The sequence below is a fragment of the Drosophila navojoa genome, chromosome 2, assembly GCF_054131105.1.
Source record: "Drosophila navojoa isolate 15081-1374.11 chromosome 2, UAZ_NAV_1.0, whole genome shotgun sequence".
Classification (NCBI taxonomy): Eukaryota; Metazoa; Arthropoda; class Insecta; order Diptera; family Drosophilidae; genus Drosophila; species Drosophila navojoa.
In genome coordinates, this window is record NC_142890.1 from 26,294,851 (window position 1) to 26,315,319 (window position 20,469).

At 38.5% G+C, this 20,469-nt stretch overlaps 2 protein-coding genes across 3 annotated transcripts in view; one reads left to right on the top strand and one right to left on the bottom strand.

Moving 5' to 3' along the window:
* Positions 1-416: 416 nt before the first annotated feature.
* Positions 417-20,469, bottom strand: part of LOC108659688 (atrial natriuretic peptide receptor 1) — a 47,956-nt gene continuing 27,903 nt past the window's right edge. The window contains exons 2-9 of one of the 2 annotated variants that reach the window (XM_018112724.3): positions 14,822-15,869; positions 11,153-11,267; positions 8,194-8,338; positions 4,939-5,365; positions 4,137-4,865; positions 3,901-4,065; positions 2,615-2,798; positions 417-2,187 (exon numbers count right to left, since the gene is read on the bottom strand). In XM_018112724.3, the coding sequence (XP_017968213.1) occupies positions 441-2,187; positions 2,615-2,798; positions 3,901-4,065; positions 4,137-4,865; positions 4,939-5,365; positions 8,194-8,338; positions 11,153-11,267; positions 14,822-15,788 (4,479 nt within the window). In that variant the 5' untranslated portion in view covers positions 15,789-15,869 and the 3' untranslated portion in view covers positions 417-440. The remainder of the gene's footprint in view (positions 2,188-2,614; positions 2,799-3,900; positions 4,066-4,136; positions 4,866-4,938; positions 5,366-8,193; positions 8,339-11,152; positions 11,268-14,821; positions 15,870-20,469) is intronic. The other variant, XM_018112725.3, reaches the window with a different exon arrangement.
* Positions 2,822-3,702, top strand: LOC108659692 (uncharacterized). Its single transcript, XM_018112732.3, has 2 exons — positions 2,822-3,227; positions 3,284-3,702. Exons 1-2 carry the CDS (start codon positions 3,023-3,025, stop codon positions 3,622-3,624), a joined length of 546 nt encoding a protein of 181 aa, XP_017968221.1. The 5' UTR covers positions 2,822-3,022; the 3' UTR covers positions 3,625-3,702.

The following is a 20,469-nucleotide window of genomic DNA, read 5'->3' on the forward strand; positions in this document are numbered from 1 at the left end:
ACTAATTTAGAACAAATTGTTTAGAAATGAAAAGTGTGTTTTTCATTGAATGTGTTTAAAGAATTCGCTACTTAAATTTATATTAAAAATATATTAAAATTTAAATTAATATATTACAACAATTTGTGTCTAGCTATATCGCAGTAACACTAAAATCTACTTGACTTGATCTCATAAATTTATTTTCAAAATAACTTTTAACTTGTTTACTTTATATATAGTGTGTATAAAGTATTGAGTGTTCCATTAAATTATTTCTAACAGAGATATATGTATATTGTGTGCTTAAATAGTGGGCCTGCGTTATTAACTAAATTGTTCAAATTGGTTTTAACTTATTATCACAAACAAGTACATTTAATATGCATCATCATTACGATTAGGTACTATTTAGAGAAGGTTATTAAGGTTCATCCCTCAGTGTCTCTCAGTGCTTAGGGCTACGAGTTAATTTTGGCCAAGAGTGGTTGGGTCACGGCGCTACTCGCGGTGCCACGGGCAGTCAATGGAGCCCGCGGGCACTCTTCGGCAAAGGACAAATCATGTCCATGTCCATGTCCATGGCCATGTCCGTGGTTATTCGAGACTTGGGCTGTGGGCTTGCACAGAAGCTGTTTATAGTTCTTGACTAGATACCCATATGAATGGTCGCTGCTCAGATTTGGAATGTTCTGATTGCTGCAGCTGCTGCCGCTGCGCTCCAGATTGAGAGCTGCGGACGCTGGCAGCGCTGTTGGCGTCTTGCCGCTGAGCAGTGGCGTCTCATCACAGTTGGCAAACTTGATCCGTTGGCCGCTGCTCGTGCTGCCAGCGTCGGCGGCGGAGCTGTCGCTGCGATGGTTCTTCACCAACGTTGAGATCGTGGGGGATGGCCTCAGGCGTCCTCTTGCCTGCGGCGCTGGCTGCAGAATGCCGCTCAAATTGGAATTAGAATTGGAGTGTGTTGCATGGTGGTTGCCCTGTTGTTGTTGTTGTTGCTGGCTGTGATGCTGCTTGAGCGTGCCGCTGAGTGGCAGTCGGAAATTGGCCAGCTCCCAGCTATCGCTGGCATTTGCATCAACGCCCGCTCCTGCCCCCGCACCAGCCTCCTCGCTGCGCAGCGAGCGACTGCTATATATATCACACAGCGTCTGGTGTCCAGCATCCAAATAACAGTTGTTAGGCTCAGTCTTTTGATTATCGGAATGCTGCTCGAAGCAGCTTCCGTTTAGCTTCGGTGAGCTGGAGCTGATCTTGCGCTTGACCCGAAGATTGGGTGAGATATTTTTTTCGGCTGCAGGCAAGGCTATGGACGGCACTGCCGGTGCCAACGTGGCCATAACGCCCAGCTCTGAGTATTGTTTGTAGAAGGAATGCGGCTGCCGCTGGGGCTGCTTAAGGGACGAACGTCTCGTCAGCAGCAGCTTGCCGGGTGACATTACCTCATCTGGCTTGGGCACTTCGCCCTCCAGCCAGTACGTCAACATTTCGCCCTTGCCCTTCATCGGCACCAGGCCACGGCGCGTCGTCAAGAAGCTGCCGAACTCATCTAGTGCGAGTTTGGTCGTTTCACTGATGTGGATTTTCAGTGCCTCGCCATTGGACTCCATACGCGAGGCTGTGTTCACGGTGTCTCCGAAGAGACAATAGCGTGGCATCTTCTGGCCCACAACGCCGGCGACACATGGCCCCGTATGCAGTCCAATGCGCAGCTTCAAGCGATCGTCGGGTCGGTGGTGTATCCGGAAGTTGTGCACCGCCTCGAGCAGGGCCAAAGCCAGGCGGGCAATTTCGCGGGCGTGGTAGTTGCCATTGCGTATGGGCAGACCAGATACCACCATGTAAGCATCGCCTATGGTCTCCACCTTGTAGACGTCAAAGTTCTCCACAATCGAGTCGAAGCAGGTGTAAAGATCGTTCAGGAACTGCACGACCTGCATGGGCGTGCTCTCCGCTGAAATGGCCGTGAAGCCCACAATGTCACTGAAATAGATGGTCACCTGGTCAAAGGTCTCGGCAACCACAGGCTGTCCGCTGATCAATTGAGCTGCAACGCTCTGCGGCAGCAGCTGATAGAGCAGCTTCTCACACTTTTTCTTCTCCTCCAGGTAGTCCTGGGTGCGCTCCTCAACTAGCTCCTCCAGATTATTCGCATACATTTCCATGCGCTTTAGCAGATTATCAACAATATTTCCAGTTTCGTTGTCCCTGAAAGCAGTCGGATCGGTTAGAATGCTTTCTATAAATGATCGTTTTTGATTTTTGTTTAGAACAGACAAATTTTAAAACTGTTTTCGATTGCAGCAGAAGCTAACGGTACAGAAATTTATGAATAATAAAATGGGAAATCCGAAAAACACTACCACTGTAACTAAGATCTATTAAAGATAAAGTTTTGTTTGTCAAGTCTGTCGATGATATGATTAATTCATATTTAGGATCAGCTCCCAATATCAATAGTGCGAGAACTCTTGCAAACTAAAACTCATTTTGAATTCCATTCCATGTCTTATAAATATTGAACATTCTTCAAAAAAAATATGATAATGATTACTTTACCACATATTGCTAGGCTAGTAATCTTTCTTAGTTCTCTAGAGCTTAACTTTAAATTGATGATAGATGATGATCTTACTTGTTGAACTTTCTGATCATCGACTTGAGCGTATTGAAGTCGGGTCGTTCCAGAGGATCCTCTGCCCAGCAGCGTCTGATGATGCCAACAACGTCTGACTTGGTATCATCGGTGCAGGACTCCAGTTCGGGGCGAAACGGTTTGTTCTGCTGCGGTTGGTAGTTCTTAACCAGCTCAATAATCTCTGAAAATGGATAAATGGACGAACTTAGACTCAGATTTATATTTCATTCCTATTTTAGTGAAAAATTAAAGTTGTCAAATATTTTTTTTTCATTGTTTATCGAGTTCGATGGGCTACACTATATATAATGCCTGCCAATAAAGTCGCATTCTATCACACCAATAGACTTTTTAACATACATGTACTCGAAGACGATATATTTGGAATTTGTTTAATCCTATATAATGACTAGGGATACGGCCATACAACTGAGGAATTTTTCGGATAAGAAACGCCATGCCACCTGGCATCCGAATTCCCAAAACGGTTTAACTGTGCAGTTCTATGAGCGTGATGTGGAGGCGGAAGCAAAGATATTCAAGTTGATGTTTCATACAAAAGCAACAAGTTATGATAGTAGAAAAAACACAGTCTATAATCGGTCAAGAGGTATGCGAAATCCAGGCCATTCAGTGTTTACTGTGATCAATCAACGTGTCTTTCAGCGCCCACAGATGCTGAGATTATTTTTGGAGATTGTAATTGCGAATACTTATTTTGCAATCGGGAATGCAGATACGGTTGGGGTAAGTCAAGAATCGATTGGCTATGGGAATTGGAGAAGCGCCAACAGCAGCTGCAACGGTTCCAGCTGATACAGAATTGCTCCAGACCACTCCCCAAAAGATGCAAGCCCCCAACAGATGATCTAACTAATCCAGCTAAAAAATCGACAAAAGCGACTCCAAAAAAAAGAAGCTGCTGGAGATGGTTCCGGCTTAGATGTATTTGTGCATCCGATACGGAAAGCTGTGATTTACCCTATTGTAAAAGCACTTGTGTATGAATTGTTTTGATTAGACATTCTACAATTTTCCACTAAATTAGAACATAAATATATATAAATTTATATAAAAATTGCATACGGTTCTGGATAAGTAGTACAGTAGCCATTTTAACATAATTAGCCCCTTACATAATGTAAATGTTTTAACGACGGCAACAAACTGATTCGATCTAGCTCTGTCTGTCTCGTTAGGTTGATCTAACTTGATAACTTATATTTTAATTTAATCAATATTAGGCCCATCTCTTAATGGGGTATTTTCATCTTCTTGCTTACCTTGTGGCGTCTTCTCGTGCGAACACTTGCCCAAATAGAAAGGACCTTGGCGCGTGGTTATCTCATGCACAATGATGCCAAACGAATAAACATCGCCCTTCTGAGTGCCTTCGGGCGGGCGTTGATTTTCGAGGCGCAACAGTTCAGGCGCAGTCCAAAGGCGTTCTGTTAGAGCAGGTAGAGAGGGTAGAGGATGATGAATCGTATATACTCCACCTGGGCAACAGCTCACTTACTCTTCCAGTAGGCATGACTATTGCAGTTCTCAATGTCGCTCTCAATGTCGTAGGATGTGCGGCGCAGGCTGTGCAGTCCAAAGTCGGTGATCTTGAGGACGAACCGGGAGTCGACCACGCAGTTGGAGGACTTGAGATTGCCGTGGGAGCGAATATCGGAGCTGTGTATGAACTGCATGCCACGCACAATGTCGTGCATCAGGGACAGCTTAAACATCCAGTCCAGCTGAAACTGCTCGTTCTCCAGTATGTCTTGCAGGGAGCCCTTCGGGCAGTACTCGGTGAGCAGGAAGCTGCGCCGCTGATCCAGGCAGGCGCCATAGAACTTGACCAAGTGATCGTGCTGCAGGTCTTTCATGCGCTTCAGCTCCAGCATCAGGCTGCGCGACAGAATGCCCTGAACATTATCCAGCTCGATTGGCTTGATGGCCACCTTGCTCTTCCGGTACATGCCCACGGGAATGAAGATCTGGCGATCGCCATTTATGGAGCCCATGTCCTCGGACATAAGTGTGAGCTGCGAGCTCTGCTTGACCAGCGAGTGAAAAGAGCCACGCATCAGATGATCTGCGGTATCTCGGAACATGACATCATCCAGCGAGACCTTCCAGCTCATCGAATTAATCTCAGCCTCGGCCTTATAGTGCCGATAGCCGACGAAGAAGCAGACGGCCATTATGATTACCATTATGCCAAGGACTATAGACAGAATGGCGTACCCAGGTAAAGCTGCAAAGATGATGGCAACATCAATATCCGATAAATTTGATCTATTGGATATATATTTTGGTGATTTACTTACAGTTGTCTGGGCATAGCGAACCATCGTAACCGCAGATCGGACGATCGGGTGGCGCTTGATCCCGACCACCGGCCCAATGGATTTCCTTTTCCGACTCAAACTCCAGACGATTGTGCAGAAAGTGTGCCACAATCTCGAATCTGCCGGTGGTGGGATTCATGTCCAGCAGAGAGTACGCCGAGATGCGGTCCCCATTCGAGTCGATGGTCACGTTGCCAGTGATGCCCGTAAAGCTGCGATTCCACATGCGTCGCACCATGTCGGTGCCGTTGATGGGTCTGGTCAGCATGCTCGGATCCTCGCGGATGCTCTCGTTGAGTGCATTGGCATAGAGCAGGACGCCGTCAAAGAACGAGGTCACAAATGCCGAAATCGGCTCGTTCTCACTGAAGGTGTAATTGTATTTGGCCGAGGCGATGTCCTTGATCTGCGAATGAGTTTCACAGCACATTAATTCCAGCAATCAGTGTTTAGTTCTAGCCGTTCCCAACTGCGAGTCTTAGTGTCGAATTGCTTTGGCATCCGTGAAATTCAATTACATCTGCGCGGCCAACAAAAGGCAAGGGCCACTACTGCGCCGCCGAGATTTACCCGCAAGCCCAGCGGAAATTATTGCACGTCGCAGCTCACAAAGCTGTGCTCGTTGAGTCCATCAGCTCACAGTTCCATAGCCTCCCAAATGGGCTTAGCGGGCGGGCTTGGGCGAAAGCATTTTGCCAAGGCTCACTTTTCGCACAGCCATTTAGATGGATTTCGAGTGGTGTGGAACTGCAACGGGGCGACGCCAACTGCCTTTAGAGCCACGCCCAGCAGAGCGTGTCGCATATATCAAATACATGACAAAATGCTAAGCCGCAGCAACGTCCTCTCTATATTATTGAAGCCATGAAGAGTCGCTGACGTTTTCTCGGTGAATTCAAGATGTGCCACCATTCAAATGCACACATGCCTTCTATTTTGAATACCCTATAACTATTATCAATTGGGGTAGGGGCGAAAGTATTATGGTTTATGCCACAATCCCAGGTGAACTTTTTATTTTGAGTTTTAATATAAATTGTGTCTGTGTCTACATATAAATTATGCTTATAATTTATCTATTTAGTTTTATCTAAAATATTAGATAAAAATTGTTTACATTTAGTCCTCTAGTAATTCGCATAACCTAAGCATAGACATTTTGAATAATTTGTATATTAATTCAAATTAATTATTTATAGTCAAAAAGGGGGATCTATATTTATTGTAGTGTATTATAGTTTTTGAATATATTTTAGTTTGCACATGCTAATAATAATATTTTACTTGTAAGACAGTAGAGAGAACATATCCTGACTATCAACCGATTTGTATATTAAACATACTCCATATATTCAGCCAAAAACCACACGAGTTATACATATGTACATGTGTATTGGATGTATGTGTGTATGTACTAGAAATCTGCATAGCTTGCTTCACAATATATCTCGAACTCAATTTGAATTGAAGTGCTTTGATTGAGTGCGAGGCATACAATGCAGCAAATGTGTATTAATATGAGTTCGAATTGTGTAGCATAGCATACGACATTTAGTGAGATGGGTGAGAATAAATAAAGCAAAAAATGGAAAGTACAATTTGGCAAAGCCGAAGACAGTGGATTAAGAGATGAACGAAGAAACAATGCCGAAGCGAAGTCTAGTAATTTTGTTCAAGTACACTCAATCTTTCAACAAAAGACAAGTTCAGAAATAATTTTAATCGATATATTTGATTTGGGATGATTATCGATAACTTGAAACAAACTTGAGCTAGGTCTCCTATAAGGGGATTTATAGAAAATCCTTTAGATTTTATAGGCAAAGGTCAGAACAGCTCGTTACTCAGATGATTTATATACATATGTATGTAAATGTTCCCCCTTCGTCTACATTTTATAACAAATCTCAACAGAATGATTATGCCCCGAATTTGAATTTGCGATGGAATTAGGGTATTCAAATTAAAAGTATTTAAGCCACGTTGGCAGTTGCGGCGCCATTGTCCTGGTTGCAAAGTTTGCTTTGCTTGTTATCAGCTGTAAGTAGTGTAGGGTAAACCCAGCGATAATTGAATGTAAATCTATGAGTTGTTTCCTAGTAAAACTCAAAGTTACGACTTTTCGACACTCGATTATCCAATGCATTGCCGTAATGATTTGAGTAATGTGTTTCTGATGCTGTTCGACTGCATGTACGTCATCTTCTCAAAGTTACAAAGTGTTAAATGTCATCAGAATTAGCCCAAGAGCAACATGAAGTCGCTTCCTACACAGCAAAAGACATTAAGATAATTACATGCTGTTAGCTGAGCTGGTTCAAGTGTCTCCCGGGAGTTGGCTAACAAATGCATTCCGGCGTAGCAGCCTGGCGCCATTTAAATATACCTTGTTCCCATTGATGGCATAATTCAAAAAAATTATATTATATTGTAATTGCAATTCTAGATAGACAGCTGATAATTCTTTCAGCTAGTTACAGGAGATGTCTCAGTCGAGCAATTGTGATAATCTGTCTTGCTGACGAGTGTTGTTGCCGTTGTAATTGCCTTGTGCATATACAAAAATATGTTTACAATTTCGCAGACTTACACAAACACACACACACACGCTCAGGTGCTCACACAGAGGCACCATTTATACGCTCGCATATAAATGCAAATTGGGATGGCTCTGAGCACGTACACTACCGTAGGTAGAGTATGCATGAGTCTGAAACAAACAAATAGCTCGAGTCGAAAAAGGAGAACAGAAACGAGTGTTAAATACTCTGTCAATAAAGGATTTTCAAGGGTTCAGCTAATCTGTTGGCCAAAGTCTTGGAGAATCAAATAGTATATATTTTTTTATATTAAAATAAATTTTTAAAAATAAAAAAAATCTTGTATAAATAAGTTTAAACGTGACAAATTGAATAAGAGAACTATACGACTTTTTCCTTCACTAACTTGTTCTCTTTCTCGATCTCTTACTCTCTTTCCCGCACACTCACGCCCTCACAATCTACCTATCTCTCTATTTCTCTATTTCTTAATTTGTCTATGTCTCACTCTCACATTCATTCTCTCTCTATCTCTCCCTCTCTCTCTCTCTCTCTCTCAAAGGGTATACAAATGCTGCCACAGCAATTGACCGCAAGGAACTATGAGAAATCAGAGGAATCTATGTATATACTGTTGGCTGAGGTCCATTGCCATGCAAATTACGGTAGACCACCTTCTGGTGCCAGGACTCACCTCGTTGGAGACTTTGGTGTAGGCGTCGTCATTGGGCTGCTTCGGCGTGACGGTCAACATGGCTGTGTAGGCTTTCTTGGCGCGCTCGTTGTTGAAGTCGGTATCGTTCTTATCGTACCAGGGCAGCGACGTCATATACGGCACTCTGCAATTGCGAAGCGGGATTACAAAGTAAAATTAGATGCTTCTCAAGCAGATCTGCTTACGCGTGTGTGAGTTCATGCATGTGTGTATGTGTGTGTGTGTGTGTAAATGCACTTAATGCTAGCCTCTTATCAGTTCGGTTTATGCAGTTTGTACTGTCGGCTTATCAATGTGCTTAGTTTTCCTCTGATATGCGTCATAAACTATTTATTAATAGAATTACATGTACATACATGTATTGCAAAATGAATAAAGATTCTCTAGTTTTGGGTCTACGTGCCCACATATGGCACGTGTCTAGAAGTGTCTCTGTGCCTAGGTCTTTGCCTGGATCCGTTGCACCTCCCCTTAAGCAAACGATCCTCGAGGTGCTGCGGATCTATTCTATTATTAATTTCATTTATACATGCATATATTTATTTATTTCGTTACACAGTAATAGGGCATGTTCTTGTTATCAGTGAAAGCTTGTTTGGGTTGCCAACTCAATGTCAGCTGCTTTGTGCCAAGTAAGCGAATGACATTTGCCGCAAATCGATTATCGTTGGTAAACAGATTCACTTGCTTCTGGCTAAATGCACAAAATGATGCTGCTGATGATGCGGGAATAATTTTCGAAAATTGGTCGAAAATTGCAGCTTATGGCCTTTGTAGAGCGTGAGAGTTACGTATAGTTAATTTTAATGGTAAATTTTTCCCATAGAAATTATTAGATATTATTTTCCAGAAGGTTACATCAATAATATTATTTATATTTTTATATATAATATTTATACACAAATTTTTTTTTGGTATTTTATATATGTAATTGAATATTTAATATACATATTTAATATACATAATTCAAAATTTGCTTCTGTTTGTTGTTGCTGTCATTGCTATAGAAAATCACAAGTATGAAGCTAATATACTCCTCTAAATGTTTGACTGAGTATAAGCACAAATTGAGATTACATATTCGAACCGGTTTGACAGAGAGCCAATAACTCAGCCAAGCCGGTTCAAATAAGCAATTTAAATTTGTTTTCAACTATTTTTAAAAATCACTTTTCCACACTCTGAATTGAGTCTAAACATGAATCAATGTAATGTGGTTAGATGTAAATTCTTAAGCTAATTTTAACCCACATTACAGCCATGTTCTGGTGCTCAATGAATCTCAGGAGATCAAATTGTTATATCAATAGTCTATCAACTGTGTTTCAGCAGTAAGTAAGCATGGGTCCAATTCGATCCGTGCTAAATTGCATAGAACTTAGAGTCCATATCAGGAAATGCAATAGTAAATGCAACACATAGACTGATGATTTTTATTCATTCGCTATATTTTCGATCGATTACGAGTTCACTGGGGTCATGTGATTAGCCAGCTTTACTAGCAATGCACATAGGAATAATACCGATTGTTCGCTTACATATCAAAAGAGAACGAAAGCCCCGCCATCTGCCTGGCTTTGCTCGCCCATTTTTACTGCCGCGTAGTATGTGTTTGCAAATATTTTCTATTTGTTTACCTCCCCACCGCCAACGAATACCTGTAAATGTGCCGTTGCTTTTTCAATGGTGTAGGAGTAACAGGCAGCTCGACCCCCTAATGTCATTGATTACATTGCAGAGCAAAACTTATGAAATTTACTAATCAACAAGACACAAATATAATTCAAATGCCTCTATAGCTGTGTGTCAAGAACTTCCCGTTTCGATTATGTAAAGAAAACCTACTATTCATATTCTGACAGGAAAGTGAAGTGCAATTCTCGTCTGGATGTCGGTCTGTCCTTATGAGTGCAAGCCATTTCGCCTCTATTAACTTTAGTGACTTGATTTTGCCCGATTCGCCCCCTAGGGGTGTGATATATTCTAGTATTTCAGAAATCATGATAGCTTATATGCTGCGGTACTTCTTTTAATTTAAACACATCTACATCAAACTTATGTAGCAGAGTCGAAACGGACCTTTTTAAATAAATATACGTTCTTAATTATAATTCAATTGTTTCTTAGAATCTGCTTTAGTTATATCAGTTTTCAAAACTTTGAACTTTGAGAGGAACGATAATCTCCTGAGAGAGAGATAAGTTCCAGCAGCTCAAAACTGTTTACAGGATATTTCTTAGTCACGCCGATTGGAAATCGACTACAAATTAATTCAGCAGTCGTGTCAGTTCAGCTCAACTATCATGTCACTTGACTAAAAAGCCATCAGTCTATAAATAGAATATCTTAGAGCGGCTTAGTTAATATTGCAAATACAAAGACGCGCGTTATACGTGGGTGCGAGGAAGCAATGACTCGGCTAATTTAAGATATCACAGTAATTAAACAGCAGCTATCTATCGGAGATGATGATCGGGGAGGGCTGAAAGAGGAAAGAGGGGGCTCGTGTTGACGCGAATCAGTATTTTTTTCCTCTGCGTTGGCCATTAGAGGTAATAATGGTCAAGTCAGACATGTGTCGAATATCGGAATTTCCTCGTTTTATAAATAGATATTAATTGCTGACTGGTCAGCATTTTGGAATCGCTTAAAGCTATTTTTGTTGGTAAATTTCATAATTTAATAACCTTGGCTAACATGTATTATGCGCACTTTGTAAAGAATATTCAAAGTGCGCATGCTTTGCCAAAGTGAAAGGCCACAAACTGTAGCGATTGCTACAAATATCAGTTTTTGTGATTGTTGACGTTATTATTATTGTTATTATTATTATTATTATTATTATTGTGGTTGTTGTTGTGATTGTTACTGTTGTTGCTCCATACTTGGGCTTGCTGAGTAATTTATATATTTATTTGATACTTGTATTTGTACTCACCGCGAAAATAATTCAATATTGATGAATACATATTCGCCGCTATCGATCATATTCAACTCCTCGGCTGTCAGCATAATTTGACGTATGGACTGCGGATCGGCGCACATAATGACAACTGCAAAAAAAACGTAACAAAAATAGAAGTAAATAACAAAACTAAAGCAAAAATTGCAAATCTCAGGCAACAGCTTGAAAAGAAAACATTTTCGGAACTACTTCAGACTTTTGTCTACCTTGAATTACAATTCAACAAAAGTAGGGGCAGCAGCACTGTCTTCTGTCTTTTTTCATTAAAATGTATTCATTTATTTCAGCTTGTATGTTTGGTAAGGCAGCTAAAGAGTTAATTTTACTTGTATTATATAAATATTTAAATTTATTTTTTTTATTATTTTCGATATATTTATACTTATAGACAAATAGTATTTTTTTGTGCACCCCTTTTTACCCCTTTTTTACGCTCACGTTAATATTAGAATTAATATTCTGACATTTTATTTATAGATAACCCATCCAACAAGATGATTCCATTTGAGCGAGTCAAGTATAAATCTATTTAGAAGTCTAAATGGGGTTTAGGATCACCATGTTTTGCAGAAGAAGAATTCTGCGATTGACAGAGCTCAAGTTCAATTTTGAGTTGTTTCAATTTTTTAGTGTCAGTTTCTTTGACGTCAGCAGATAACTCAAAGAGTTTGATGTAGTTGAACTGACTCGTAATGACTCTTAAGTTCATAAAGTAGTTTTTTTGAAATCTTTGTCTGGGCGCAACAAAACAGAATGGAAAATAATCAATTAAGATGGGCAACACTCTTGCAGATTGCTCATACATATAGAGTAAGTTATGTTCAACAGAATAACTACTTAGTAGTATTCTACTACTACATATATTATATTAGTATATATATAATGTAAAGGCCTGTGTTCATCATGTATAAGTCATATCTTAAAATACGAAAATCGATTTGTATTATATAGAATAAAAAAATAATTTAATCAGAAGAGTAAAGTTTTTTGAAATTTTTTCTTTGTTTTTTTTCTTTTTAATTTTGAGATTTTTATTACAAGTATTATGCAAAGCTAATACGTAATTGGCAATAATAATAACAAAATAATTTATGTCAATTTCTCTCTTGCCATGCAATTTACAAATGTTACATACAATTTTTGTTTCCACTATCAGAGGATTAGTTTAATTATTTAAAAGCAGGCCAATTCGCAAACAGACGGACGCAGCACACAAGTAGATAAATGCCATAAAGATACTGACGTGTTCTGTATACCCTATAATTGAGCGAATTTCAGGTCTCAAATGAATATATAAATACTATATGTTTATTATAAAATTTAAGGTATTTAAAGATAAATATTTAAAGGACATATACATATATATGAATTAAAAAATATATACATAATTAATTAAGAATTAACTAAGATACGAAAAAGCAATAAATTGTACAAATGTATACCATAAAATATTTAAAATCATAAGCTTCTGAGCTTCACTTATGTGAAATTTATTTCCTTGTAGGAATTTCTAAGCAATATTATTTCCATGATGCTTGATTCTCTTTTGTCAGAGTCAAGTTCAGAGTAAAAGCTAGATTTGATTTAATTGCACAAAGCTGCCAAAACTAAAGTGGGATGCAATGTAGAACATATGCACACATACATATGCACATACATAAATATACTACATTTACGTGAACTTTGCGAATGAGTCCAAGTATAAACTGATTACTGTTTGCTGCTGTCGATGTAAATTGCCAGCTCGACCAGACTGAGTCATATTATATATACATATATGCACATGCATATACGCATCTGAATAATTATGTGTGTCAGTGTGATTTCTGCGTTGAAAGTTGAAGAACCAAACGAGCTCCGATCTGATATCATTTAAAACAATTAATATTAATAATAAATTAGGCAATTAATATACCAATAACTGATATAATTCACGAGGCATTATAATTTTGAAGAAATACTTAATTAATAATCGCATAATATATTTATCATGCAAAATATATTGGGATTATTATTAAATTATATTATAAATTGGATTTGCATTCGGGTTAAAAACAAAAGGTTCAAAACTTGGGTGAAGCGTGTTGAATACAAATTACCCGGTTCCTCATTGAAATATGGTTTACTATGTAAAAATCGATTCGAAAATACCTTGTAGAATAAGTAATACTAATTGATGTGTAAATGGAATCTGCAATATTTCAGATTGAGGTCTGAGCATCAAAAATAATAATTGTTATAAGTATTTCATTTGGCTGCCCTTGAACTCTAAATCTATTTGTAGCTTTGTTCAATTGGGGAATCTATTGTTTGGCGGCTTCTCAAAGTGTGCCCGAATATCTCGTTTATTGGCGTAGAATACGTTTGGCTATTGTACTTTGATGTTGGCCATAATTATGCATTAATGTGTACATTAAATTTGCCAAAAATTGCTGTTAATGTGAATTTAATGGTATGCGGTTAGTTAAGTTAAGTGTCGTGAATATTAAAACTCTAACATATTGTGGGCATTTCTGTATTTCGTTTCATAATTAAGCAGAACTTAAGTTTCGCTTTTCGTTCAGCATTAAGAACTATTGATACAGCTGGCCATATTTGTACCCGAAGTAAATATGAGACATTTTTAGCTGTGACTTGGGATCAGCTCAGCAGCCATTCATCCACAGCAGTTCCTTCTTATTTTAAAACAATATCGGAATTTTATTTAGCATCTTTTTGAACTCAGTTTGCATTGCGGCGTGGCGTTGCCTGTCGTGACACATGTTTGGCATTTGTTATTGTTTGTTTGAATTGTAAATAATATTCAATAAGCTGTAATGTATACAAAATTGCGGATCAATAAACCCTAATAACCTGTAAATATGCCAAATATAAAAAAATGTTTTTTAATTAGTCTCTGCATAATTTTATTCAATTCTCACATTGTTGGCTGAAGAATGAAAGCGTGAGATAACAACTAGAGAATAATAGAAGGATTATATTTTTTGTATGTAAAAAGGATGAGAAAATAGGCAAAACCATTTTAACTTTTCAAATTTCGGCCCGTACTTTGGAAATAATAAAAGAATAAATGTCAAGATATCGAGTGTCCGCTGCTTTCGAATATTTCCGCAACCGGACTTAAACAAATTTCTCACAGCGATTAAGCCGTGAACGAGTATTCTGCTGGCGGTAATGCCCAACCGTTACTTTCTTGCCTGTTAATTATATTTAATCTAGTTTGCGATAATTATGATCTATATAAGTCATTTGCAAATGACTAATGAACAAGTAGTAATACCTCACAAAGAAGATGCTTTTGAAAAAAACAGAGAGAGAGACATGGAAATGAAAAGGGAAAGAGAGAGGGAAAGAGTAAGGCAAAGAAAGAGATGGAGAGAAATTTTAATTAGGCTTCAACAGGTTTCTGTTTGTAAACATAATGAATTATAAGCTTCCCAAATATTCGCTGCATAACAGTTTAATTCCTAAACACATTTGTATACTTGATAAATGAATCAAAGTAAATTAAAGTATTTAAGGAATTATTCGTAATAAATAGAAGGATAAGTTTAAAGTCTAATACAAGATTTAGTAGACAAATTAAATTCCTAAATATATGACTAGGAATTGCAAGTCAAGCTCTAGATAGCTTTCACTTACTTCTTGTACGCATGGCGACATTGCGGAGCAGACGTATGATATATGCCTTGGTCCAGTGCGCGGTGTCGAAGCCGAGCTGGTAAACCGACTCCTTCTCGATGGTGGCGTGGATGGCCGCCAGGCAGAGGAAGCAGACCGAGTTGCCCTTGATTTTGGCGTTCTCGTTCTGATAGATCAGCGCGGTGCGTGTCCAATTGTAGGTGTTAATTAGGGCGCGGACCATGTTGCCCAGATTGTTGACCTGGGCGCCCTTTAGCCGGGTCAATGTCGAGTAGCTCTCCGTCTTCTTGCTAAACTCGCCAGCATTGCCGCCGGTCGTGAGCAAGGGAATCTGCCAGACATCCGCGTAACGGGAGATGGGCGCCAGCACGTACTCGCAGGGCAATCCGAAGATGGCATTCATCTCCGGCCATTGCGTGTAGATCTCAAAGAATCCCAGCGGCCCATAGGTTGAGGAGCAGAAAGTGTCGCGCGAGATCAATGTAATGTCAATCTGAACGCCCCCGACAAAGCCCATGCGTTGCACGTGCCCAATGGCCAGCTCCAGCACGGGCAGCACCTTCGGCATGATGCAGTCGTTCTTGTTATCGGACTCCACCGACGGCAGCAGAGCCACGAATACCAGCTGGCGACGCTGCACCGGCCCGTCATGATGGTGGCTCCAATGAGGATTGACGCTGCTCGGGAACTGCTGCACCAGCTGCGTCCGCTGCGACTTGTACGAGTTGCGCGTCTCGGGCACCTTAAAGCTGTGCACCTCCGATATGCTGCTGATGCTGGCCACGCTCGCATGCGGTGCGCTCTCCACATCGTAGAACCAGGCGTAGACTGGCGCTGGTCCAGCTCTCTGGCTGGGCACCGGCACCAGCAGCAGCAGCGCCACCAGCAGCACCAACTCGCGAAGTTTTCCTTTCTGTTTACGTTTCTGTTTTTGACTTTGTGGCTGCCGCACAATGTTGCAGGACATTCTGCGACAGCTCGTCCCGTTGAGTTGCCTCCGATGTGTCGATATTGGTGCGGTCCTCTCCGTTATTTTGTAGTGGAATTACTTTATATACGTATATATTGATTTGATTTTGTTTTTTAATATTTCTTTTCTTTTTAAGTGTATTTAATTTTGTTTTCGACTTCGTTCTCGAGTGTTTGGCAGGCGTAACACCGTCTTATGGCTGTCGATCTCATTATTTATATTGGTTTCTCAATTATGCATTTCATGAGACCCTGGCTAAGAAACAATAACTTGATTATTACTAAATTTGTTTTGTTTTGTTTTTCGCAGTCTCTATAAATTGTCTTTAATTGTTATTAAGTCTTCACTGTATTCTTTATCTGCATGCGCAATCGTTTGTGTCTCTTTATTAGGATTATTATTGTTCACGCATTTTTAATTGTATAAAAATTAAACATTTCATTTGAATAATTTATTGTTTTTCATTTGATTTCATATTGTATATGCTTCAATTGTTAAAAATAAACGTGCTTATAATTATATTTTAAGGTGCATTGAACTGAATTCATTTAACGAATCATTTAACGGTTGTTCTCTTATTAGCAAAGTTACATTTCTTGAATATTGTTTTATATTTAGCATAAAAACTAAGAATAAAAACGTTTATATCGAGGCAGACAGAATGTTTAGAAACGGGTCGCGAGGCAAAGAACTTGTTCTGTTTAAAATGCCTAAGAAACTCATTAATTTTTGCCTGCGAGTTGACAAACTCAAGAGAGAAAGAAAAAATAAAATAAAAATAAAAATAAATAAACAAAAGGGCTAAAAATAAAACCAGCTACGGCGTTTACAATGCTTTTGACCTTCACTTTTATGTTGTTATTTTAATACACGTTGGGGAATTTTAAACGAAATACTGGCACGTATTTTACGTGTCTGCCAATATCAAATTTAAATACAAATCGGTCCCACAATAAATACTCATAGATAATTGGAAAGCATGCAGAGAGAGAGAGAGAGACGATCTCTAGTCAATGTAAGTGGACATTAGTGAGAATTGGGGTGACTTTTACGATCCAAAACCAATCGAAATTTGTTACAAATTTAACGGCAATTACCAAAGTAAATAATGGCCCAGAGTTACAAAACGCACAGAATGAATTGGCATAAAAGACAGCGTCCGCCTGACCAAGTTTATTGAACCACAAAGCACATTTGGCCGGCAAACGATTGGAAAGGTGTAGGGTATTTAGAGTACAAAAGACTTCAACCAAACTGACAAATTATATATGTAATTTATTTGATTTTCGCTAGCCAACTATCTTCCCCTCCGGTTTTCACACAATATGCCCGAGATGGTAATCGGTGGCTAACTCACAGAAAGCTGATGCCAAAAATAACCACAAAACATAATGACCCCAAGGCATGCCGACTGGCCACAGTAAACAATAGTATTAATACAATAAGCATGTATGGGAAAGAGTTTGCAACAAAAGGCTGGCACAGAGAGCTTTACAGATGCCCTACGGCAGTGGAGTTTTCAAGTTATATTATTTTTATTTTTCTTTGCTTTGCTTTGTTTTATTTTGGGATGTTATAAAAATAAAGGAAGCCTGGCTTGAACACTTTTAATTTGCCATTGACACAATTGTCTGCCTAGAGTTTCTTTCTATCCGCGTTGAGGTTATTGATCGATGCTTAAAAAGATGACGATGCGTGTACTAGAAGCAGAATCAGCATTTAGTACCGCCATATACTAATCTAAGGCAGTTAATTAATAGATAGTAAATAATATGGGAGAGAAATAGATAATGCAATCTCAAGCTAATCATTATTATGATACCCTGAATGTGCTTAGAACGGGAAGTCGGGGTATTATGGTTTTATTCATATGTATGTAACGGAAAGAAGGAGGCGTGGCTGACGCATATATATTCTTGACCTGACCTCATTGATATAGTTATCTAGAGTGTGATTTAAAAAGTCCATCAACAAGAGAGAGAGTAAAACTATTGGAATATCAGCTCTGTGGAAGGTTCAGGGGATCTGTTAGTCGAGCAACCTCGACTAGAGCACTCTTACTTGTTTATCTATGATTTGAATAAGCAAAGCAATTAATTCGCGAGTATGATTAAGAATTCGTAAATAGCACTCATTCTATCTATGGAACTATATAAATATTTATATTTATACAAATATATGCATTTGGAAAATAAATGATTGTATTTATAATAAATAAAATTGAACAATAGGAGATTTATTAGAATATAAATTTTTTTCATTGAAAGACGTATACGAGTTTCTATACAGTGTATTAATATTGCTAAATGGTTTTCAAAATATTTGCTCGACTTTTATATTTTAAATGACTTGAATAGCCTATTTGGTTCGATGCAATTAAAAAAATAAACACCCGATGAATATTATATAAATAATCTGAATGGCTTCACTCATTACTCATTGTCAAATGTCTGGCTAGCAATCGAAAGCCTACATACATCTATTTTTAAATAGAGCCAGACATATAATATGGGTCAAATCCCACGGAAAGAAAGAGACCGAGAGAGAGAGGGAGAGTGAGAGGTAATTTTGTTGCCAATTTTTCCGTGGCTATTATTACTTGTATATACGATTTCCTACGGTCTCGAGCTTTGTATGATCACTCGTTGTTTTCTTTATTTTGGGAACGAAGCAGACCTTAAGAGCTTACACGTGCCGTGGATTACCGGATCGATCGCCTGCCAGCCTCACAGCGGGCGTAAAGCCCTCCTATGGCCCAGCGGTCAGTCATTAGTATTGGCTTGTTTGTGTTTGTGCCGTTAGAGCCGCGGACAGTTATTGACAGCTGAGCTGCGTCTTAATTGCTGATTCGCACAGAGTCTATGAATTATGAGCTTTTAATATATCAAATCTCGCGATCCATCATGAGTCAATGGTGCAGACTTGTTTACAGACTCATCTCTCTCTGTCTCTCATCTCTAATCATATTCATCTTTTGGGTTTATTTCTTGCATCCTTATTGGACTAATGATGCACAGTATTAATCGCTTAACTAGTTTCCATTGATCACCTTTCTCAATCAATTTCTTTGCAGTTTAATTATGGACTCGGATTTGGAATTTGGAATGGAACTATTTGCTCTTCATCTCTTCAGATGCCTTTAAAATGTTTCGTCTCTATGAGAGGCATTTGAAAGTTGTTCAATCTCTGTCCGAGCATTACTCAGCCTTCAATACTGTCATTGCTTGTGGGCTAATATTATTGTTTTGACTGGGATCGCTGCTTAAGTAAATTGCGTTGGCCTCTGCTGTGAAATATGAGCTGCATATTTTTCCTTTTTTTTTTTTTTTTTTATTATTTTTAGCTCTATTTAAAAATATTATCGAGTGCCGCAATGTGCGATGGTCGATGTGTGATGTTAGGTAACAGAAACAATAAAATAACAATAGTTCAATGGAATTTACCAAGTGGCATAAAAAATGGAAAAAGAAAACAACAAATCGATTCACTAATTGCAATTACAAAATATGTGAGTTTTATGGTGTTGTTTAGCAAAAGCTTAGACTGATTGGCTAAATTAATTGCAATAATTGAGTTGTATTACAAACAGTTCAATGACCACATTAGACACACTGCATGACAATATCCGATATGTTATAAATTTTAATGAGACTTCAAGCGAGTCAAGTTAATTCAATCAAACGTTTAATTGCCCGAGCTGCATCTGAAAAAGTGCAAGCTTTTAATTTCCGTCGATGATTAATTATGGCGTTATTTATTTATGCATTGACACGGCTGCATTGTCTTTCGAGTTCATATTCTGTTTGATGCATTGTCACTTGAAATGTTCAATATTTTAAATATGTAAATATTTGAACAAATTTTATATTTAATATTTATTTGGCATAAATCAGGTATTAATGAGTAGGATGGGCATTATAAGACAGCAACCTCCAATGAAAACTCAAACAACTGTTTCAGTAAATCCAATTGATCTAAACAACGAATTTAAATCACTACTAAACGAATTACACTTCAATTGTAGCAATAAATCACACTGAAATAAGAACGAGTTGACTAAGTTAGATACCCTCAACACGTCCCATTTATAAATAACTTTTTCTAGTATTCTGTTTGCCAGCTTTAGCTATTTGCATATAATTAAACATAACTTGAGTTAAGTGTAGGGTATTTAAAACACACACATTTAAAGCCCCATACAATTAAACGTTCAAGTTCGACGCGTCTGATCGACGCCGAGACAGTAAGGCGCCCGTTGCGTGATTTGGATCAGAATAGAGTTTTCTACGACTCACGCACAATAATTATATAATTATAGTTATTGCTACAATTAGTTTGTAATAAATAAACAATGATTCGGAATATTTGTTTGCGAAAACAAGTTTTACTACAGAGCAATCTTGTTGATAGATATTTGTTGCTAGAAGTTCAGTTCAATAAATAAGAAGCAACTTGAAATTGATAAATTCCAAACATAATTATCAATTATTTATAGTTTATAAACAACATTTGCCAACTATTAATGGTCTGAGAACTGGTTCGCTTTTTACTGGAAACACTTTGAGTTCGATGAATGAAACAGCTTCACATAAATAAAGTCTAGCGAATTGTTTGTAATATCTTTGAGAAGATATAAATAAATTTCTGTTTGTTTGTATAGCATTAATGTCAAGTACGT

Excerpts from the sequence above, each read along its gene's own strand:
- LOC108659692 (XM_018112732.3), top strand. The coding sequence starts at position 3,023 with ATGACTAGGGATACGGCCATACAACTGAGGAATTTTTCGGATAAGAAA. Across the intron at positions 3,228-3,283 it reads AGTCTATAATCGGTCAAGAG|CGCCCACAGATGCTGAGATT; the intron begins GTATGCGAAATC and ends CGTGTCTTTCAG.